Below are 19,946 nucleotides of genomic sequence, written 5' to 3'. Positions count from 1 at the left end.
GAATTTAGACATTTCTACTGGTAATGGTGTGTCAGCAGCTTTTCCTCATCAGAAAAAAAGCCTCTGACTGTTGATTTCGGCTCAGGTCATGATTGTACCGTTTGTGAGTTAGAGACCTGCATGGGGCTCTGCGCTGACAGTGCAGAACCTGCTTGGGATTCTCTCTCTCTTCCTCTCTCTCTGCTCCTCCACCACTGGCACGGTGTCTCTCTCTCTCTCTCTCAAAATAAATAAATTAAAAAAAAAAAAGAGGGGTGCCTGGGTGGCTCAGTTGGTTAAGCATAGGACTTTGACTCAGGTCATGATCTCACCGTTCATGAATTCAAGCCCCAAATCGGGCTCTATGCTGACTGCTCAGAGTCTGGAGCCTCCTTCAGATTCTGTGTCTCCCTCTCTCTCTCTGCCCCTCCTCTGCTCACTCTTTGTCTCTCTGTCTCAAAGACAGATAAATGTTAAAAAAAAAAAAAAAGAAAAGAAAAGAAAAGAAAAGAAAAGAAAAGAAAAGAAAAGAAAAGAAAAGAAAAGAAAAGAAAAGAAAAGAAAAAAAAAGAAAAGAAAAGAAAAGAAAATCACGCTGAAGTCAAGAAAGGTGCTGTTGTGGCAGGGCTGGGAAGTCATGGGCGTTGGTGGAATGTCGAACACCGTCCATCCCAGTGGGAAACAGTGCCTACCTGGAGTGGTGACGGCCGTGCCAGGAAGGACAGGAGCTGGCAGAGGGGAACGGAGATGCTGATGTGTCGGGGTGGCTATCAGAGAACTTGGTGGCATGCCAGGAGTGAGGCCTCCAGCTCAGTTCATTCTTCCTGAAAAAAACAAAAAAACAAAAAAAAAAACGCAGACAACTCAGAAATTGCAAATAAAGGACAACCCTGTGCCAAGACGGGAGTGAGACACGGAAATATGTTACAGCTACTCCCGCGTGACTGATAGCATTGCTTCCGGGGCTTTCCACGGTATCTGGATATGAAAAATTGTTAACTTTTATTAATGCAGAACCCATCCTAAGGCAGAGTGAGAGTCATGAGCTCCAAAATGTGAACTAAGCCTTATTCTTCAATTTTTGCTCTATACAGGTAAATAAATCATGTCCTCGCCTCACCCATCAGTAGGACCCTGGAAGGACTCTTCTGTCTTTCCTGTTTCAGCATAGCTAGGCACACAGCCGTCAGCCTCCTTGAGGAGGAGAGATGCACTAGAGAGAAGTGCAGGGGGTCCCCAGCTCAGCCGCGTCGCACACAGTTTAGACCACTTCCTTTTTTTTAAAGTTTATTTATTTATTTTGAGAGAGAGACAGAGAGCAGGGGAGGGGCAGAGAGAGAGAGACAGAGAGAGAGAGAGAGAGAGAGTCCTGAGCAGGTTCTGCACTGTGAGCACAAAGCCCATTGCAGGGCTCCAACTCCTGCACCGTGAAATCACGACCTGAGCCAAAAGCAAGAGTCAGATGCTTAACCGACTGACCCCCAGGCGTCCCTGGATGACTTCTATTTACTCACTTCACTAAGTAAACGCAGACATCTTGACATTAACTGAGACTAGCAGAGGCGCATTCATTCCTCTGAGCCTCTCAAGTGCCTGTGAAGTCAGCTAAGGGTCCCCATCGTGTGAATTCATGATGCCCTAGAACGACGACTCTAGTCCGTTCAGCCAGGACTTGTGAACATAGTATGCAGCGTCTTCCTGGGCTCCTGCGCCCCTGTCCGCACCCTCCCATCGGTGGCTTATTCTTTTTTTGGCTACACCGCCTGGGAATGATAAGGGAGGTTCAGTCGCAAATCCCTACAGCTGCCATGTAAATGTTCACAGAGCATCCAAGAAAATGGTGGTGTGTGAGGAGAGCCACGCACCTGCTTCTCCCAGTCTCCATGTCTCCACGTCTCCAATTTGGGACAGAACTTGCTCACTGTGGCCAGTCGGCAGCTCAAGAGGCTCAAACCGAGCCTCTCTAGATGCTTGACAGAGAGCAGACATTCTTCCAGGCAGGCAAAGACATTAAAGGATATTAATGTTAAAAGCATATTAAAGAAACCCGGGGTGCTTGGGTGGCTCAGTCAGTTCAGCGTCTGATTCTTGACTTCGGCTCAGGTCATGATCCCAGCGTCATGAGATTGAGCCCCACGATGGGCTCTGGGCTGGGTGTGGAGCCTGCTTGGGACTCTCTCTCCTCCTCTGCCCTTGCCCTACTCGTGTGTTCTAACACACACACACTCTCTCAAAACAGTAGTAAAGAGGATTAAAGAAATCTGAAAAGTATGTATAACTTAAACCTTCTGGCAACTCACGGGGCGCCTGAGTGGCCGAGTCACTTAAGTGTCTGACTCTTGATTTCGGCACAGGTCGTGACCTCATGGTTCCTGTGTTCCAGCCACGCTGACAGTGTGGAGCCTGCTTGGGATTCTCTCTCTCTCCCTCTCTCTCTCTGCGCCTCCCTCAAAAACAAATACATAAACGTTAAAGTAAAAACGTTCTGACAACTCATAATTAAGGAGGAAAAGTAGATGGGTGGCAAAATGTGGAATGTGTTGACTTCAGGAGTTTCCCCATGAACAAGAGCAAAAAAACAGACAACTTCATCACACCACAGAAGTAAGGGGATTGCAATCCCAAAGTGTACCTCGTCGAGTTTCTCCAAATCCTCGTGAGGAAGGTTCTGGCTACGTGAGTCTCGTGTTCAGGTGGCATTTTCTGTGCTATCGCATCAAGGATGTGTTTCATCTTCCTTTATACTTAATTAATGAAGGAAATAAACTAGACTGAGAGTGGAGGCAAAGGAAACAAATAAAAAAAGGAAGCCTGAAAAAGAAAATGCCTTATAATCTGTGGCAACATGTTCCAACCCAGCACATGGCAAGACTGGGATATGTGCTGGCTGACTTGGGAGTGGGGGGCAGCAGGGCTCCAAGAGTGCACGCACTCCCTCCTTTTTAAAAAGACAATACAGGGGTGCCTGCGTGGCTCAGTCGGTTAAGTGGCCGACTTCGGCTCAGGTCATGATCTCACAGTCTGTGAGTTCGAGCCCCGCGTGGGGCTCTGTGCTGACAGCTCAGAGCCTGGAGCCCGTTTCAGATTCTGTGTCTCCCTCCCTCTCTCTCTCTCTCTCTCTCTCTCTGCCCCTCCCCTGCTCATGTTCTGTCTCTTGCTCTCTCAAAAACAGCTAAACATTAAAAAATAAAATAAAAAGATAACACATATAGATGCATGTCTATTCCAAGAAGACATAGTTGACAACCACAGCAGAAATTAAGAGCTTTTAAAAAAAAATCACCCAGTGAAAAGGTTGTACCTATAAGCTACACATAAGGATATTCTGGCTATTGGGGATAGTGACGTTTTCCTAAAACATAATGGGCTTTTCATCAGGTCCTTTGAATTTCCTAGTGCATAATGAATGTATTTGGGAAGGTTCCAGCTACCTTCTGTTTCTCAGCCCCTCTGACTACCTAAAACGGCTGGATTCATGCCAATAAGAGAGAGGACGACGTTCTGGACCCAAAAGTGTTCATTCAATCACAATGCTGTGAGGATGCTGGTCTGGCAGGCTGTGGGGAAAGAGCTCTCTGGCGCCACCTAGTGGTCTCACACAGCCACTGTCCCTCTGGCTGCGTTTCAGACAGACCCAGATGAACAGAAACAAGAACAGATTTAAGGTCTTCATTTTCACAAGATCGTGGGCTTTCTTCTCGCACAAGATACACACTCAGGTGGCTTTAAGCCATTCAGCCGCCAGAAATGTGGGGTCCCTGAGGAGTGCACAGGCCACAGGATGTGCCAGGACAGGAGAGCACAAGTCCCCAGTTTGAGGGCCTGGGTGAAACCACTATGCCATACTTGGTTCTTAGTGGTATCCACCCTGGCCACCCGCAGAGCCATGAGCATTAGAAGTGAGTAAATGCGGGGTGCTGGGGTGGCTCTGTTGGTTAAGCATGAGACTCTTGTCTTCCGCTCAGGTCATGATATCTCACGGCTCGTGAGTTCAAGCCCCACATCGGGCTCTGTGCTGATGGTGCAGAGCCTGCTTGGGATTCTCTCTCTCTCCCTCTCTCTCTGCCCCTCCCCTGCTCCCTCTGTCTCTCTCACACACAAAATAAATAAATAAACTCCAAAAATTTTTTTTAAAATAATAAAATACAGAGGTGCCTGGGTGGCTCAGTCGGTTAAGCGTCTGACTTCAGTTCAAGTCATGATCTCACCGTTTGTGAGTTCAAGCCCCGCATCGGGATCCGTGCTGACAGCTCAGAGCCTGGATCCTGCTTCAGATTCTGTATCTCCCTCTCTCTGCCCCTCCCCTGCTCATGCTCTGTCTCTCTGTCTCAAAAATAAACATTAAATTTTTTTAAAGTAATAATAAAATACAATGAAATCTCAACAAAATTGTACCGACATTCTTCTCAAAGCTAGAACAAACAATCCTAAAATTTGTATGGAACCACAAAAGCCCCGAATAGCCAAAGTAATATTGAAAAAGAAAACCAAAGCAGGAAGCATCATAATCCCAGACTTTAGCCTCTACTACAAAGCTGTAATCATCAAGACGGTATGGTATTGGCACAAAAACAGACACATAGACCAATGGAACAGAATAGAGAACCCAGAATTGGACCCACAAATGTATGGCCAATTAATCTTTGACAAAGCAGGAAAGAGTATCCAATGGAAAAAAGACAGTCTCGTTAGCAAATGGTGCTGGGAGAACTGGACAGCAACATGCAGAAGAAAGAAACTAGGCCATTTCTTACACCATACACAAAGTAAACTCAACATGGATGAAAGACCTAAACATGAGACAGGAAGCCATCAAAACCCTAGAGGAGGAAGCAGGCAACTACCTCTTTGACCTCAGCCCCAGCAATTTCTTGCTCAACACATCACCAAAGATGAGGAATTAAAAGCAAAAATGAACTATTGGGACCTCATCAAGATAAAAAGCTTCTGCACAGTGAAGGAAACAATCAACAAAACAAAAAGGCAACCGACGGAATGAGAGAAGATACCTGCAAAGGACATATTGGATAAAGGGCTAGTACCCAAAATCTATACAGAACTTATCAAACTCAGAACCTGAAAAACAAATAATCCACTGAAGAAATGGGTGGAAGACATGAACAGACACTTCTCCAAAGAAGACCTCCAGATGGCCAACTGACACATGAAAAGATGCTCAATGTCACTCACCATCAGGGAAATAAAAATCAAAGCCACACTGATATACCACCTCACACTGGTCAGGGTGGCTAAAATGCACAACAGGAGACTATATAGATGCTGGAGAGGATGTGGAGAAACGGGAACCCTCTTGCACTGTTGGTGGGAATGCAAACTGGTGCAGCCGCTCTGGAAAACAGTGTGGAGGCTCCTCAAAAAATTAAAAATAGAACCACTCTATGACCCATCAATAGGACTACTAGGAATTTATCCAAAGGATACAGGAGTGTTGATTCATGGGGGCACATGTACCACAATGTTTACAGCAGCACTTTCAACAACAGCCAAATTATGGAAAGAGCCTAAATGTCCATCAACTGACGAATGGATAAAGAAGATGTGGTTTATATATACAATGGAGTACTACTTGGCAATGAGAAAGAATGGAACCCAGTCATTTGCAGCAACGTGGAAAGAACTGGAGGGTATTATGCTGAGTGAAATAAATGAGTCAGAAAATGACAGATACCGTATGTTTTTGCTCATATGTGGATCTTGAGAAACTTAACAGAAGAGCATGGGGGAAGAGAAGGAAAAAAACAGTTACAGAGAGGGAGGGAGGCAAACCATAAGAGACTCTTAAATACAGAGAACAAACTGAGGGTTGATGGAGGAGGGGAGAGGGGAAAATGGGTGATGGGCATTGAGGAGGGCGCTTGTTGGGATGAGCACTGGGTGCTGTATGTAAGCGATGAACCATGGGAATCTACCCCAAAAACCAAGAGCACGCTTTACACACCGTATGTTACACAATTTGACAGTAAATTATATTACAAAGATTAAAAAAAAAATCCCTCTGGAAAAAAAATAATAAATAAAATAAAAACAAAGAAAGGAGTAAATGCAAAATGGCATACAGCAAACCAGTCCCGAATCACTCCTTCCTGTGGGATGTCTGCTACGGTCGAGACAGCCCCAAGACAAATATTGAACAGGAATGAATAGGGATGCTACCGAAAGAATGCTCCCTCCTTGGCCGCAGTCAGATGTAAGCCAACTGGAGAGACGGGTAAGAAACCCCATTCTGGGAGGGAGAAACACAGAGGGTGATTTCTGGCCTCGCAAACAGCCATGAGGGGCGAATGGGAGCGCTAGAGCCACAAAGGCCTGTGCAGCCCAACCCAGAGACGCCGAAGGTCCTGCTTCTGAGCAGGTGCTGCGGGCAGGGATGTGACAGACGGACCAGCAACGCCCCACGTTGAGCCTGGGGCTGCGCAATCCCAGAATCACTGGATAGGCAGTGGGGCTTCGTCCGTGCTCACACCGGGCCAGGGTCAGCCCAGTGTATGTAGGAAAGGAATCCTGTTTGTTCAAACGGCTATTGATGTTTGGAATCCTTAAAACACATGCTTATTGTAGAAAATATGGAATATTTAAAAATTAAAAGGCCAAAAAGACGCCCAAGGAAAAGAAGCCATGATCTAAAGACAGCCCTCTGCATGACCTCCTCTCTGTCTCTAGACAATTTGGAGAAGCCTGCAGACTCCGTGTCTCCATTTCACTCTGCGGCCCGCCTGGTTTTGGGAGTATTCTCTCATGCCACTGTCACTCTTCCCAAATGGCACCTCTAATCAGTGCTTACTATTCCTTTCATATAAATACAGAAAAGCCATAGTACTGGCTACGAACATTTTCTGCTCCTACAGATGAAATTATTCATCCTAATGAGGGTTGTTCCCCCGAAGCCTTTCCCACAAATTACATACCAAGATTAATAAAAATTTACTTCAATTTTTAGAAATAATTTTATAAGCGAGGTAGTCTTTGGGGGATTTTTGGAAGGACAGGGTTTACACAACAAATATGAAAAATGCTAGCATATCATTTAAAATTAAGAATGAATCCAGGGCCGCCTGCGTGGCTCAGTCGGTTAAGCGTCTGGCTTCAGCCCAGGTCATGATCTCATGGTTTGTGAGTTCGAGCCCTGCATCGGGCTCCATGATGACAGCTCAGAGCCTGGAGCCTGCTTTAGATTCTGTGTCCCCCTCTCTCTCTGCCCCCCTCCCCTGCTCGTGTGCACTCTCTCTCTTAAAAAAGGAATTATTAAAATAAATGCTTCAGTGAAATGTTTGTCATTCTCATAAAGAACAGAATCCCTTCCTTGCCTAAAAAAAAATTTCGTGACTGCTGGGTTATTTTCATAACCTTTTAGAATGAAGCCAACAGGCACCACCTCACAAAACAAACAGTCTGTGCTTGGTCACCACAAGCTGCGTCAGCCTTACCGTACCGGACCCGCTGGCTGGGAGCCTGGGGAGGCCAGAGGGGGAGGCCAGGTGCCTTGGCTTTGGGTGTGCATTGTGCCGGGGGTTATGATGGGATCTGGGGCTTTTAGGCAACCCTGGGGTTGGAGAAGTCTCCTTGGCGGGAGGAAATCAATAGTGATCCGTTGGGGGCATCTTAGAGAAAAGAATCGGGGGTCCGGGGGGGGAAGAGGCCTGGATTTCAGAGAAGGGGTGGTCTGGGCAGGACTGCAAAGGTGCCTTGGTGACCCGTGGGTGAGGGGAACAGCCCTGTGTGAAGACTTTAGAATTCAAGGAAAGGAGGGGGTACAGGCCAGCAGGGGAGGTGGGAGGTGGAAGGTGGAGGGGGGGAGCGTGCACTGGAGAGAGTGACTGCAAGCACCCTTTTTAGTCCTTCAAAAGGAAACACATAAAAACTAGCACTCTACAAACACAAAATGAACCTTGTTCTGACCCAGCCAAGCCTGTGGATGACTACGTCCTGACCAGCCTCTCCCTCTGCTGGTCTGTCTACCTCCTGCCAGATCAATCTCCTAGCCACGCTGCTCTAGACAGCTCTTGCTCTCACTCCAGAACCTTCAACTGCTTGCAGCTGCCACGGGAGCCCAAGCTCCCACATTCTCCGGCATCTAGCCAAGCTGTGGTCTGGAGGGTGCCCCTGGGCCAGCAGCGTGGGCATCAGCTGGAGACACATGTGGGCAGGCTGGTGGCCTTGCACTAGCCCTCCCGGCAGCTCAGAGGCAAGCTCAGGGCCAGCACCGTTCTGCCCCCAGCCACCTAGTCACCCGTCCCCCTGCAGTCCGTTTGCCTGCACCCCCTCTGCCCTTCCCTGGTATTGCCGAGGTAGGACCAGATTTGCGGCTCAAACCTGGCTCAGCCTTCCAAGGGCAGGTCAGTGGCCCAGCCTCAGGTAAGACTCTGCTGCAGTCTGCTTCCCGGCCTCCTCACATCTGTTGGCTCACCACCTGTCACAGCTTTCCCAATCCAGGCCTATGACAGCACCCTCAGCAGGCAGCTCCTGGACGGCAGCACCTAATGGTATGATCGCACGGAGCGCTTCTAACACGTTACACGAATGTATGAAGACACAGGGCCGAGCACTCGAGAAACGGCAAAGGGCTCCCTTCCCCGGCGGTGGTCAGACAACATACTGCTGTGGACGGTGATGTCATGCTGGATTGAATCCATATAGTCCTATGGGATGCGAGCCACAGAGTTCCCGCCTTTATACATGAGAAGAATTAAGATAAAAATTCCCAAATGGCCTACAGAGCTGAGACTGATACAGGACATCAAAGCTGCATTTGGAACAAACGCCAGGCTGAGAGGCAGCATTCCCACAGGATGAAAGAGGCGGGGCGCCCTAGCCCTGCCTGTAACCCTGCCGCATCGCCACCCATAGCTGCTTCCAAGAACATCGCTGCCAACCAATGTCAGGGCTGCGTGCAGACCCACCTGCTGCAGGATAGCTCCAAGGAGCCAGGAGCAGAGGGGCTCCCAGCACAACACAGGGGCGGTGCGGAGTTCACTGCAGCTTAGTGGCATCCAGAAAACAAAGCAGGCTGCAAGAAATGTGCTCGTAGCGAGCACAGCTGTTGTCACTAGATTTGAAAGCCACTTTCTTGAAATCTCTAACTCGGCCCGAAGTCTGGCTAACCCTTTCAGCCTCCAGCGAAGAACCTCTACCCTTGGGTGTTAATCTGCTCCTGAACGCAAGCTTAGGGGCTGTAATTAGAGACACAAAAGGATTTAAGGCCGCCGGCAAAGAGGCAGAAAATCACATGAACCAACCCTATCGATAATCCGGACCCGGCAAAACTACCTGCAACACCGGATGATGGTTTGAGAGTACCATAAATGATGAGGTGGGCAGGCGTGCTTCATTGTAACCAAAACTATCTGTTCCCATAGGAAGTTGAAAAAAAAAAAAAAAGCCAGAGCAGTTGCAAGCTTTCCAAACTAATGGATAGCGTGGTATTTAAAAGAAATTTTCCCGAGGATATTTGAAATTATATGTACATTTTAGAAGCTGAGGCTATGGTAATTTTGCCTCCAAAGAGAGAGAGGAGGACTGTGTCCCAGCACTCTTCATGCCATTTCAGTGCACATTCGATACGATCAGAGCGCAGCAGCCTTAACCCCAGGTCTGAGCAAGACGCCCCCTTTCCCAACACGCTGTGCGCATCACGCAGACCCTGAGCACATCTCCCACAACCGAGGCTGATCTACTCGGCTAGTAGGATCGGGAAAATGCCACAAGTGACCCGGTTTCTGGTGTTCACCTGTTCCGAGCCCATCTTAGGCCATGGTGTACCCTCTGTGCCTGCCCAGGACAACAGCCGTGGCTGTCTGTGAAAACACGGGCACAGGAGCCACTCCAGACCCGCCAGGCAGCCCTCCCAGGGAGGTGGCCTGGACACACAGGACAAAGGTGCAGATGACGACTGTCAGCGACACAGAAGGAAAGGTTACCGCATCCGCCCCGAACTTTCCAGTGAGTAGCACTTCCTTCCTCCGCCAAGCAAAGTCGGAACAACAGAGTAGCCCGGAGGGAAGATCTAGGAAGGAGCTTTCGGCTCAGACTCTCTTCATGGCCTAACAGTTCACCTGACTCCCGGGCAGACACCCCCGCCCCCTCCTTGACCACCTGGGCATCGTGCAGGAGAACAGATGTGCACTTGGTGGGGATCACGGTTACAGGTCTCTGTTTCCAGCTGACCCCACACGGGGAGAAAGGAAGCGCTCTCTCTCTTGAGCCTGGGAAAGAAACTTCACCGGGAGAGATAAAGAGCCACTCGCACCTCCTGACTCACCTTCCCTTCCCGGCTCCTAAGCGATGACAAGATAGCACTGCCCATGGCCCAGGAAACCAGATGCCATGGCTTTGTCCAAGCGGCCCCCCTCAATCCCATCCTGCCTGCTCGCTCCCCTGATCACCACACACAACAAAACAAAACAAGCCTACGGGTAAGAGATACACTAGCAGGAAGGAGTTAGCATGTGAACCGCTGTTTCTACTCATGAAACTCTGGGTACGTAGTTTGCACGGAGGTACATTTCCCCAGAACCTCCGAGAACCACCATACCTGCACTGGCCACCCTCAGTCTTTGCCATAAATGTCAGCCCTTCTCTGGGCCTCTGAGGACGGGCTGGGAGTACAATCAAGTTAAATAAGAGTTGAGCAAGCTAATTCATCATTTGGCCATACTCTCCGGCGGGGCAACACAGGATATTTACGTGTTTGTGGTTCAGTCTATGAATAATTTACAGAGTGCCTTTTTTTTTTTTTTTTGAGAGAGAGACAGAGAGAGAGAGAGAGAGAGAGTGAGAGAGAGAGAAAGAAAGAGAAAGGGGGCACAAGTGAGTGAGGGGCAGAGAGAAACAGAAGCAGGGCTCACCCGAAGCAGGGCTTGAGCTCACTCGATGTGGGACTCGAACTCACAAACTGTGAGATCATGACCTAGGCTGAAGTCAGATGCTTAACCCACTGAACCACCCAGGCGCCCCCAGAGTGCTTTTCTATAAACTGGTCGGGTTTTGTCTGTTTGTTCGTAGTTTTAAGAGTACATGATCTACTTTGGAGCTGTACATAAAGTTCTAGAAAATGCTAATTGATCTGTGAGACAGAAGTCCGATAAGCGGTTGCCTGGGGATGGAGAAAGAGGAGAATGGCAGGCTTTAAACACAGATTTAAATTTCGGCAGAGAAGAATACACGTTACCAGTTCCAGAGAAATTGTTTTAAAAGTACCTACTGGTGCCTCTGTAATAAGGACAATGTAAAACTCAGTTTGAAGTTTTAGTGGTCCTTCCTCTGAGCATCTTCAGGATTTTATAGCAGTGAGTTGCCATGTGCTGGGTGACAGCAACAGACCCTAATACTAACTAATTAACCAGGTTACAGAATTTCATTCATGTTTCTGAACAAAGCACCATTTCAGACTTTTTATTTTTATTTTTTATTTATTTTTTTTTTGAGAGAGAGAGAGAGAGAGAGCAAGCAGGGGAGAGGGGCAAAGAGACTGACAGAATCTCAGCACAGAGCCAGACGTGGCTCCACCCCATGACCCTGGGATCATGACCTGAGTTGAAATCAAGAGTTGGATTCTTAACTGAGCCACCCAGGCACCCCTTAGACTTTTTTCTATTAGGCAAAAAATAATATCGACATATCGTATTAAAAATTAATACAAAGTTATTTAAAAAATTGTTGTAATACCTAAGTGTTATTAAAAGTATTTCAAATTGCACAATGGTATATGTCAAATATATATTTTTAAAAATGATCAAAATAAAGTATGTTTTCATAAAAACAGAAGTGAACAATCATTATCTTGTTATACGTATTGCTTAAAACATTAATTCCCATCTAAACCAGAAAATTATCCTGTGCACCCCTCATTTAAAGAAAACTGGACATACAGAATGCAAAAGTGGAGTTCTACACAGTGGCTCCCATCAATCCTTTGGGGCAAAAGTCTCTTCCTTCTCCCCAAGAGTCTTTTAGATAACTTGTCACTGGGGCGCCTGGGTGGCCAGTCAGTTAAGCATCCGACTTCAGCTCAGGTCGTGATCTCGCGGTCCGTGAGTTCGAGCCCCGCGTCAGGCTCTGTGCTGACAGCTCAGAGCCTGGAGCCTGTTTCAGATTCTGTGTCTCCCTCTCTCTGACCCTTCCCTGTTCATGTTCTGTCTCTCTCTGTCTCAAAAATAAATATTAAATTTAAAAATTAAAAAAAAATTTAGATAACTTGTCACCTCCGTCAGCTAGCAGGCGCCCTGCATCTCCTCCCTGTCCCTCCACTGACCAGTTCTCTGTGGCATAGATGCTTTGCTTGGAATAGAATTCAGATCATTCTGATATCCTTAAAGATGTTCCTCTACTTAAAAAAAAAAAAAAAGCTTCTAAAGATATGGGAAGACGCCCAAATTCATTCATAATGAAAAGTGCCCATTTAAATTGTTTTGAATTTTTAAAAATGTTTATTTTACTTTTGAGATAGAGTGTGCATAAGAGAGAGAAGGGGAGGGGCAGAGAGAGGGAGAGAGAATCCCAAGCAGGCTCCACGCTAACAGCACAGATGCAAGGCTCAACCTCACAAACCGTGAGATCATGACCTGAGCCGAAATCGAGTCAGATGTTTAACTGACTGAGCCATCAGGTGCCCTAAAAATGCGCATTTAACCAATGAAGCCATTTTTCACCCATCACATTTGAAAAGAGTACAGAACTAAACTGAAAATAACCTCTGCTAGAGTGGACCTGAGCCTGAAAAGTGGTCCGAGAAATTTGGAGGTGGCTATCACAGTTCGTGCTCCCCAAACTTCTGATTCAAGAACCCCAGGTTGGAAATGGACTGCAACGACCTGTACGTACAGGTACACGGACTCGGGTACAGTTACAGGCTCTCACCAGAAGCACCAGAAATATCCGTCTACAGAGGTTCTGTAGAACAGCGGAGGATCCAGACTGTGGAGCAGCGTGGGGTCGTTAAGAGAAATCGCGATCAGACCTCAGCGCAGTCAACCCAGAACGATCTCTGCGGATACAGACGTTAGGTGCACAAGAACGTGTATGATACAAAGAAGCCCAAGATCAGCAGTGAGTGCCAATGCTGCTCTCCGGAGACGCACAACAGAGGTGCAAGGCCCCTGGGCCACCCAATGCCCTTCTGAGCCCGGGGAGTCGACTGCACCCTGGTGTTACTTTAAGAACTGAATAAATGCAGAATACATGTTAGCTTTAGAATATATCGGAGCCAGCACTCCAACACCCGCCTTCTTAGGGTCCTTCTTCTTGTCCCGATCACAGAGCAATAAACAGACCTTCTCTGGGGCACTGCCTAGAACAGAACAGGGTGCACAGCTGACGGTTTCCTGGGGACCAACCCTCCTGCTGACTCCTACGAGCACAGGCACACTGAACCCCCAAAGCTTTTCCTCTTTAAAAATGCAACGAGCTGGGGTGCCTGGGGGGCTCAGCTGGTTAAAGTGTCCGACTCTCGGTTTCAGGCTTAGATCATGAGGTCATGGTCTCACGAGTTCAAGCCCTGTGCTGGGCTCTGTGCTGTCAGCGTGGAGCCTGCTTGGGATTCTCTCTCTCCCTCTCTCTCTGCCCTACCCCACTCACACTGTCTCTCTCAAAATAAACTTAATTTAAAAATTGTTTTAAGTTAAGAAAAAAAAATTTAATATAAAAAATTAAAATAAAAATACAGTGAGTTTTTTTAATGCTAGTTTTTATTGTTATAAACATAACTTGTGAGTATAATAATATAATTTATAAAGTTCTATAAAAGTAATAAGTAATACGTTACTTAAATGTACATTTAAAAATGTTTAAGATGGTAAATTTTTTTTTATTGCTCACCATGATAAATATACTTTTATTTATTTTTTGATTTTTTATTTTTTTTAATTTTTATCCAAATTAGTTAGCATATAGTTAACAACAACTTCAGGAGTAGATTCCTTAGTGCCCCTTCCCCATTTAGCCCATCCCCCCTCCCACACCCCCTCCAGTTACCCTCAGTTTGTTCTCCATATTTAGGAGTCTCTTCTGTTTCGTCCCCCTGCCTGTTTTTAGATTATTTTTGTTTCCCTTCCCTTACGTTCATCTGTTTTGTCTCTTAAAGTCCTCATGTGAGTGAAGTCATAGGATATTTGTCTTTCTGTGACTGACTCATTTCACTTAGCATAATACCCTCCAGTTCCATCCACATAATTGTAAATGGCAAGATTTCATTCTTTTTGATTGCCGAGTAATACCCCACTGTATATATGTACCACATCTTCTTTATCCATTCATCCATCGATGGACATTTGGGCTCTTTCCATACTTTGGCTATTGTCGATAGTGCTGCTATAAACATAGGGGTGCACGTGTCCCTTTGAAACAGCACACCTGTATCCTGTGGATACATGCCTAGTAGTGCCATTGCTGGGTCATAGGGTAGTTCTATTTTTAGTTTTTTGAGGAATCTCCATACTGTTTTCCAGAGTGGCTGCACCAGCTTGCATTCTATTTTTAGTTTTTTGAGGAATCTCCATACTGTTTTCCAGAGTGGCTGCACCAGCTTGCATTCTATTTTTAGTTTTTTGAGGAATCTCCATACTGTTCTCCAGAGTGGCTGCACCAGCTTGCATTCCCAAGATGGTAAATTTTCTGTTATATGTATTGTACCACAATATCTTTAAAAATTAAAACTAAGAACAGGGGGCATCTGGGTGGCTCTGTGGGTTAAATGTCTGACTCTTTTTAAAAAAAAATTTTTTTCATGTTTATTTATTTTTGAGAGAGAGAGAGAGAGAGCACAAGCAGGGGAGGGGCAGAGAGAGAGGGAGACAGAATCCAAAGCAGGCTCCAGGCTCTGAGCTGTCAGCACAGAGCCTGACACGGGGCTCAAACCCACAAGCCATGAGATCATGACTTGAGCGAAAGTCAGATGCTTAACCAACTGAACCACCCAGGTGTCCCATCTTTTTCTTTTAATGTTTATTTTTAAAAGAGAGAGAGAGAGACAGAGTGACAGAGAGATACAGACAGAGACAGTATGAGTGGGGGAGGGGCAGAGAAGGAGGGAGACACAGAACCCGAGGCAGGCTCTAGGCTCCGGGCTGTCAGCACAGAACCTACACGGGGCTCGAACTCACGAACCATGAGATCATGACCTGAGCGAAGGCAGACGCTTCCGATTGAGCCACCCAGGAACCCCCTTAATCATCGGACCTTTGATCTCAGTTCAGGTCTTGGGCTCATGCCCTATGCTGGGCTGCATGCTGGCGTGAAGCATACGTAACAAACCAACCGACCAACCTTGTAAGAATGGGACATACACGGTTCTCTGACTGCTCTTATGTGTTCCGCTCACCTGGACTTCGTGGGGCGCCTTCCCATGTCAGGAAACGCTGACATCATTTGTAACAGCAGCACTTTACAGCTTGGGTGGTCTCTAATTCATTTCAGTAATTTCCCTTTGCTGAGTATCTAGGATCCCAGAAACGAAAACTGTGGGTCCAAGACCTGCCTTTTGAAACATGTCGCCAAACTACTCGCCGGAAAGTCTGTCTAACCTGTAGTCCAATCGGCATTGTATCAAATACATGCTGGTTCCCCACAATCTCACCGATGGGTCTTGCTAACTGTTAGATCTCTGCCAACAAGACAGCCAGAGCCTACCATCTCAGGGGGCGCCTCAGGGGGCGGGGGAGGGGGGCTGGCTCAGTTTGTCAGGCGTCTGACTCTTGGTTTTGGCTCAGGTCATGATCTCACAGTCCGTGAATTCAAGCCCCGTGTCGGGCTCTGCGTTGGCACAGCGGAGCCTGCTTGGGATTCTCTCTCCCTCCCTCTCTCTGCCCCCTGAACTCCTTCCCAAAACAAATAATAAATAAACATTAAAAAAAACACTACTGTCTCACTTTCAAGTAAACCCGCAGATTCCTATGAGAGACGACAGAGGGCAACCTCAATCAGCTGGGGAGCTGGTAAGGACTCCCCGAGGCAGTTGATAACACCCAGCTCACCTCTGTGGAGCACGCTTCCCTTCGCATCATCATTACTGCACTAAGCGCCACTAAATCCTAGAACACGTATCCTGCCTTAGAAAGGTTGTTAATGTGACCACAAAGGAATAATTATACAATATGACAGTGTCTCTCCTATCTCATCCTCTCCAAAGGGCTCCCAAACTACCCATCTAAGAGTGTATTTTTCTGATTTACAGAGAGGGTAGTCTGTACCACTTGGAAATGAAGTTGTTAATTCAGTGTGGCAATGAAGTAGAGTTTTTTCTTCCTTGTTTCTGAGCCTCCTCCTTGGATATGGTTTCAGTCAAAAAAAAAAAAAGTGAGGGGTGCCTGGGTGGCTCAGTCGGTTGAGCGTCCGACTTCAGCTCAGGTCATGATCTCGCGGTCTGTGGGTTCGAGCCCCGCGTCGGGCTCTGTGCTGACGGCTCGGAACCTGGAGCCTGCTTCGGATTCTGTGTCTCCCTCTCTCTCTCTGCCCCTTCCCCGCTCATGCTCTGTCTCTCTCTCTGTCAAAAATAAATAAACATTAAAAAAAAATAAAAAATAAAAAGTGAATTCCTTTGGGAATAGGCTTTCAAGTCTACTTGTACTAAAAATGGAAGTAAATGCTTCAGTCCATTTATTTTTTTTTAACACTTTTAAAAAATGTTTATTTACTTATTTCTGAGACAGACAGAGAGTGAGCAAGGAGAGAGAGAGAGAGAGAGAGAGAGAGAGAGAGAGAGAGAGAGGGCGACACAGAATCCGAAGCAGGCTCCAGGCTCCGAGCTGTCAGCACAGAGCCCGACACGGGGCTGGAACCCACAAACCCATGAGATCATGACCTGAGCCGAAGTCGGACGCTTAACTGAGCCACTCAGGCTCCTGAGTCCATTTATTTTTTAAAATTTACAGTTAAACTTGAAAGAATACACTAATTCCACTTAAAAAAAAAAAGAGGAGGGGGCATGCAAACACTTTAGTGTGAATTAGCCAACTACAAAATGCAAGGTAGAGAATTACTTCTATTTGAAGACAAGAAATCACAAGTACCTTTATGGGGGTTCAGGGTCGCTCCTGTGCATAAAAACATCACGCCCCTCATTCTACTTTTGTAACCACTTCATGTCCTCCCAAGTTCTGCAATCTGATTTACAGGAACAGGCAGCGCGCTCCCCCCAGACCTCAGCACAGCGCTAGAAAGTCCTGGTAGCTGACAAGTGTACAGGCAGCCCTGCACCATTTTCACTCAAAGGCGAAAACACAGTAGCCTGCCACCTTGTGGAAACAAGAGGTAACAACACTTCATCTGAAGCGTCAGTGCAGCTCTCTAACATAAGAACCTACATATGGCTGAAGAAAAGAGAAAAGCATTCTAACAGGCACATGAAAAGATGCTCAACGTCACTCATCATCAGGGAAATACAAATCAAAACCGCAATGAGATACCACCTCACACTGGTCAGAGTGGCTAAAATAACCACTCAGGAAACAACAGATGCTGGCGAGGATGTGGAGAATGGGGAACCCTCCTGCACCGTCGGTGGGAACGCAAACTGGTGCAGCCACTCTGGAGAACAGTATGGAGGTTCCTCAAAAAACTGAAAATAGAACTACCCTCTGACCCAGCAACTGCACTACTAGGTATTTATCCAAAGGCTACAAAAATGCTGATTTGAAGGGGCATATGCACCCCAGTATTTACAGCAGTAATATCAACAATAGCCAAAGTATGGAAAGAGCCTAAATGTCCATCAACTGACAAATGGATAAAGAAGATGTGGTTTATGTATACAATGGAATATGTTCCATCGTGATGAAAAAGAATAATATCTTGCCATTGGAGCAGTGTGGATGGAACTAGAATGTATGATGCTAAGCGAAATAAGTCAGAGAAAGACAAATATTATGTGATTTCACTCATAAGTGGAATTTAAAAAACACAACAGACGAACCCAGGAGAGGGAAGGCAAAATAAGATAAAAACAGAAAGGGAGGCAAACCGTAAGAGACTCTTACATACAGAGAACAAACTGAGGGTTGATCGGGGTGGTGAAAATGGGTGATGGGCATTAAGAGGGCACTTGTTGGGATGAGCACTGGGTGTCATATGTAAGCGATGAATCCCTGGGTTCTACTCCTGAAACCAAGACCACACTGTACGTTAACTAACTTGATTTTAAATAAAAAAAAGAAAAGAAAAAAGCATTCAAATTCACTTAACGTATCAAATAAACAATGCATAGTACTAGAAGAAGGCATCTTTTAAGTTTTGGATGCTGGATTCACCCTTGGCCAAGGAGTAGAATTTTGTGGTCATGCGCGCACGCGCGCGCACACACACACACACACACACACACACACACACACACACACACCTCTTAAGTCCAAACTGGGATTTGCTTGCAGTGATGCAGATCAGCAGACCTGGCTTCACCTTTTGCTATTTTACTCACTTCTGTTTGTGAAAATGGCACGAGGCGTGGGTCTTACCTTTTCACTACCAGCTTCAGGGTTTTATGAGAGCCCTTCACCAGGCAAATCGCCTCCTGTCTAAACCCTGAGAGACCAATGTCGTTGATGCCGACGATCTCGTCCCCGGCCAGTAACTTGTCCACTGCCGCAGCTTTACTTCCTTCTTCAATCTGCAACAAAGACGCACGTGCCATGAGCCTCCAAACAAGCAAAGCAAGTCCCCAGAAGTCAGCCAGGAGCAACGTGCCTGTGACGTGTGCCGCCCACAGCTCTATGACTGGCTCTGCGATCGGCCAGGACCCCATCTAGGCCCTGAGGCTGCACGGATTCCTATTTGACGAATGAGGGACACATCCCTCACCCAGCGCTTGCCTCTGCGGGGACCTGGGCTACCTTCACCGAGGGAACAGGAAAGAGCGCATGCGCTCCGGAACACACACGACCCAAAACGGTGGATCTAAAGATACAGGGCCCTTTTCTGGAATCCTTTATCCAAACAATAATGATGGATTATTTTTATTATGTACTGTTTCTCATACATTAATCCCAGGCCTAGATTCTTGTAACTGCTTTACTGAGAGAGAGTTCAAATACCACAAAACTCACCCACATAAATATACAAATGAATGACTTTTTAGTATATTCACAGAACTGTGGAACCATCACGTCCTAAACCTAGAAGAAACCTGGTAGCCGTGAGCAGTCACCTCCTGATCCCCTCCAGCCGTGGCCACCACTAACCCACCTCCTGTCTCTATGCATTTGCCCTTGCTGGATAGCTCACAGAAAAAGGATCCTACAGGGGCACCTGGGCATTTCAGGTGGTTAAGCGTCTGACTCTTGATTTTGACTCAGGTCATGATCTCACAGTTTGTGGGATAGAGCCCTCCATTGGGGTCTGTGCTGACAATGTGGAGTCGGCTTGGAATTCTCTCTCTCCCTGTCTCTCTGCCCCTCCCCTGCACTCTCTCTCTCTCTCTCAAAATAAATGAACAATGGGGCGCCTGTGTGGTTCAGCCGGTTAAGCATCCAACTCTTGATTTTGGCTCAGGTCATGATCTCATGGTTCATGAGATCGAGCCCTGTGTCAGGCTCTGCACAGGCAGCATGGAGCCTGCTTGGGCTTCTCTCTCCCTCTATCTTTGTTCCTCCCCCACTTGTGCTCTCTCTCTTTCTCTCATAATAAATAAATTTAAAAAATTAAACATTTAAACAAATAAAAAGAATTCTGCAACATGTGGCATTTTTAAAAACGTTTATTTATTTTAAGAGGGAGAAAAAGAGAGTGCACACTCAGGGGAGAGGCAGAGAGAGGAAGAAAGAATCCCAAGCTGGCTTTGTGATGTCAGCACAGAGCTCCACTCAGGGCTCAAACTCATGAACCAAGAGATCATGACCTGAGACAAAATCAAGAGCCAGATACTTAACCAACTGAGCCACCCAGGCGCCCCGAGAAATCTTGGTCTTTAAATACTAAACCTAGTTTTTTTTCTATACAGTAATAATAATCTCAGCAGCAATTAACCC

The 19,946-nt window shown here is 46.7% G+C and overlaps 1 protein-coding gene across 1 annotated transcript in view; it reads right to left on the bottom strand.

The window, feature by feature from the left end:
• Window positions 1–18,739, bottom strand: part of LOC128774596 (protein Shroom2-like) — a 78,577-nt gene extending 59,838 nt beyond the window's left edge. The window contains exons 1-2 of the mRNA XM_053893662.1: window positions 18,438–18,739; window positions 672–803 (exon numbers count right to left, since the gene is read on the bottom strand). Of these exons, the coding sequence (XP_053749637.1) occupies window positions 672–803; window positions 18,438–18,724 (419 nt within the window). The 5' untranslated portion in view covers window positions 18,725–18,739. The remainder of the gene's footprint in view (window positions 1–671; window positions 804–18,437) is intronic.
• Between the last annotated feature and the right edge of the window lie 1,207 nt (window positions 18,740–19,946).

This window comes from Panthera pardus, unplaced genomic scaffold (assembly GCF_024362965.1).
Source record: "Panthera pardus isolate Hobbes unplaced genomic scaffold, ASM2436296v1 HiC_scaffold_335, whole genome shotgun sequence".
Taxonomy (NCBI): Eukaryota; Metazoa; Chordata; class Mammalia; order Carnivora; family Felidae; genus Panthera; species Panthera pardus.
Note: the sequence above shows the minus strand (reverse complement) of the source record. Positions and strands in the feature narration are given on the sequence as shown.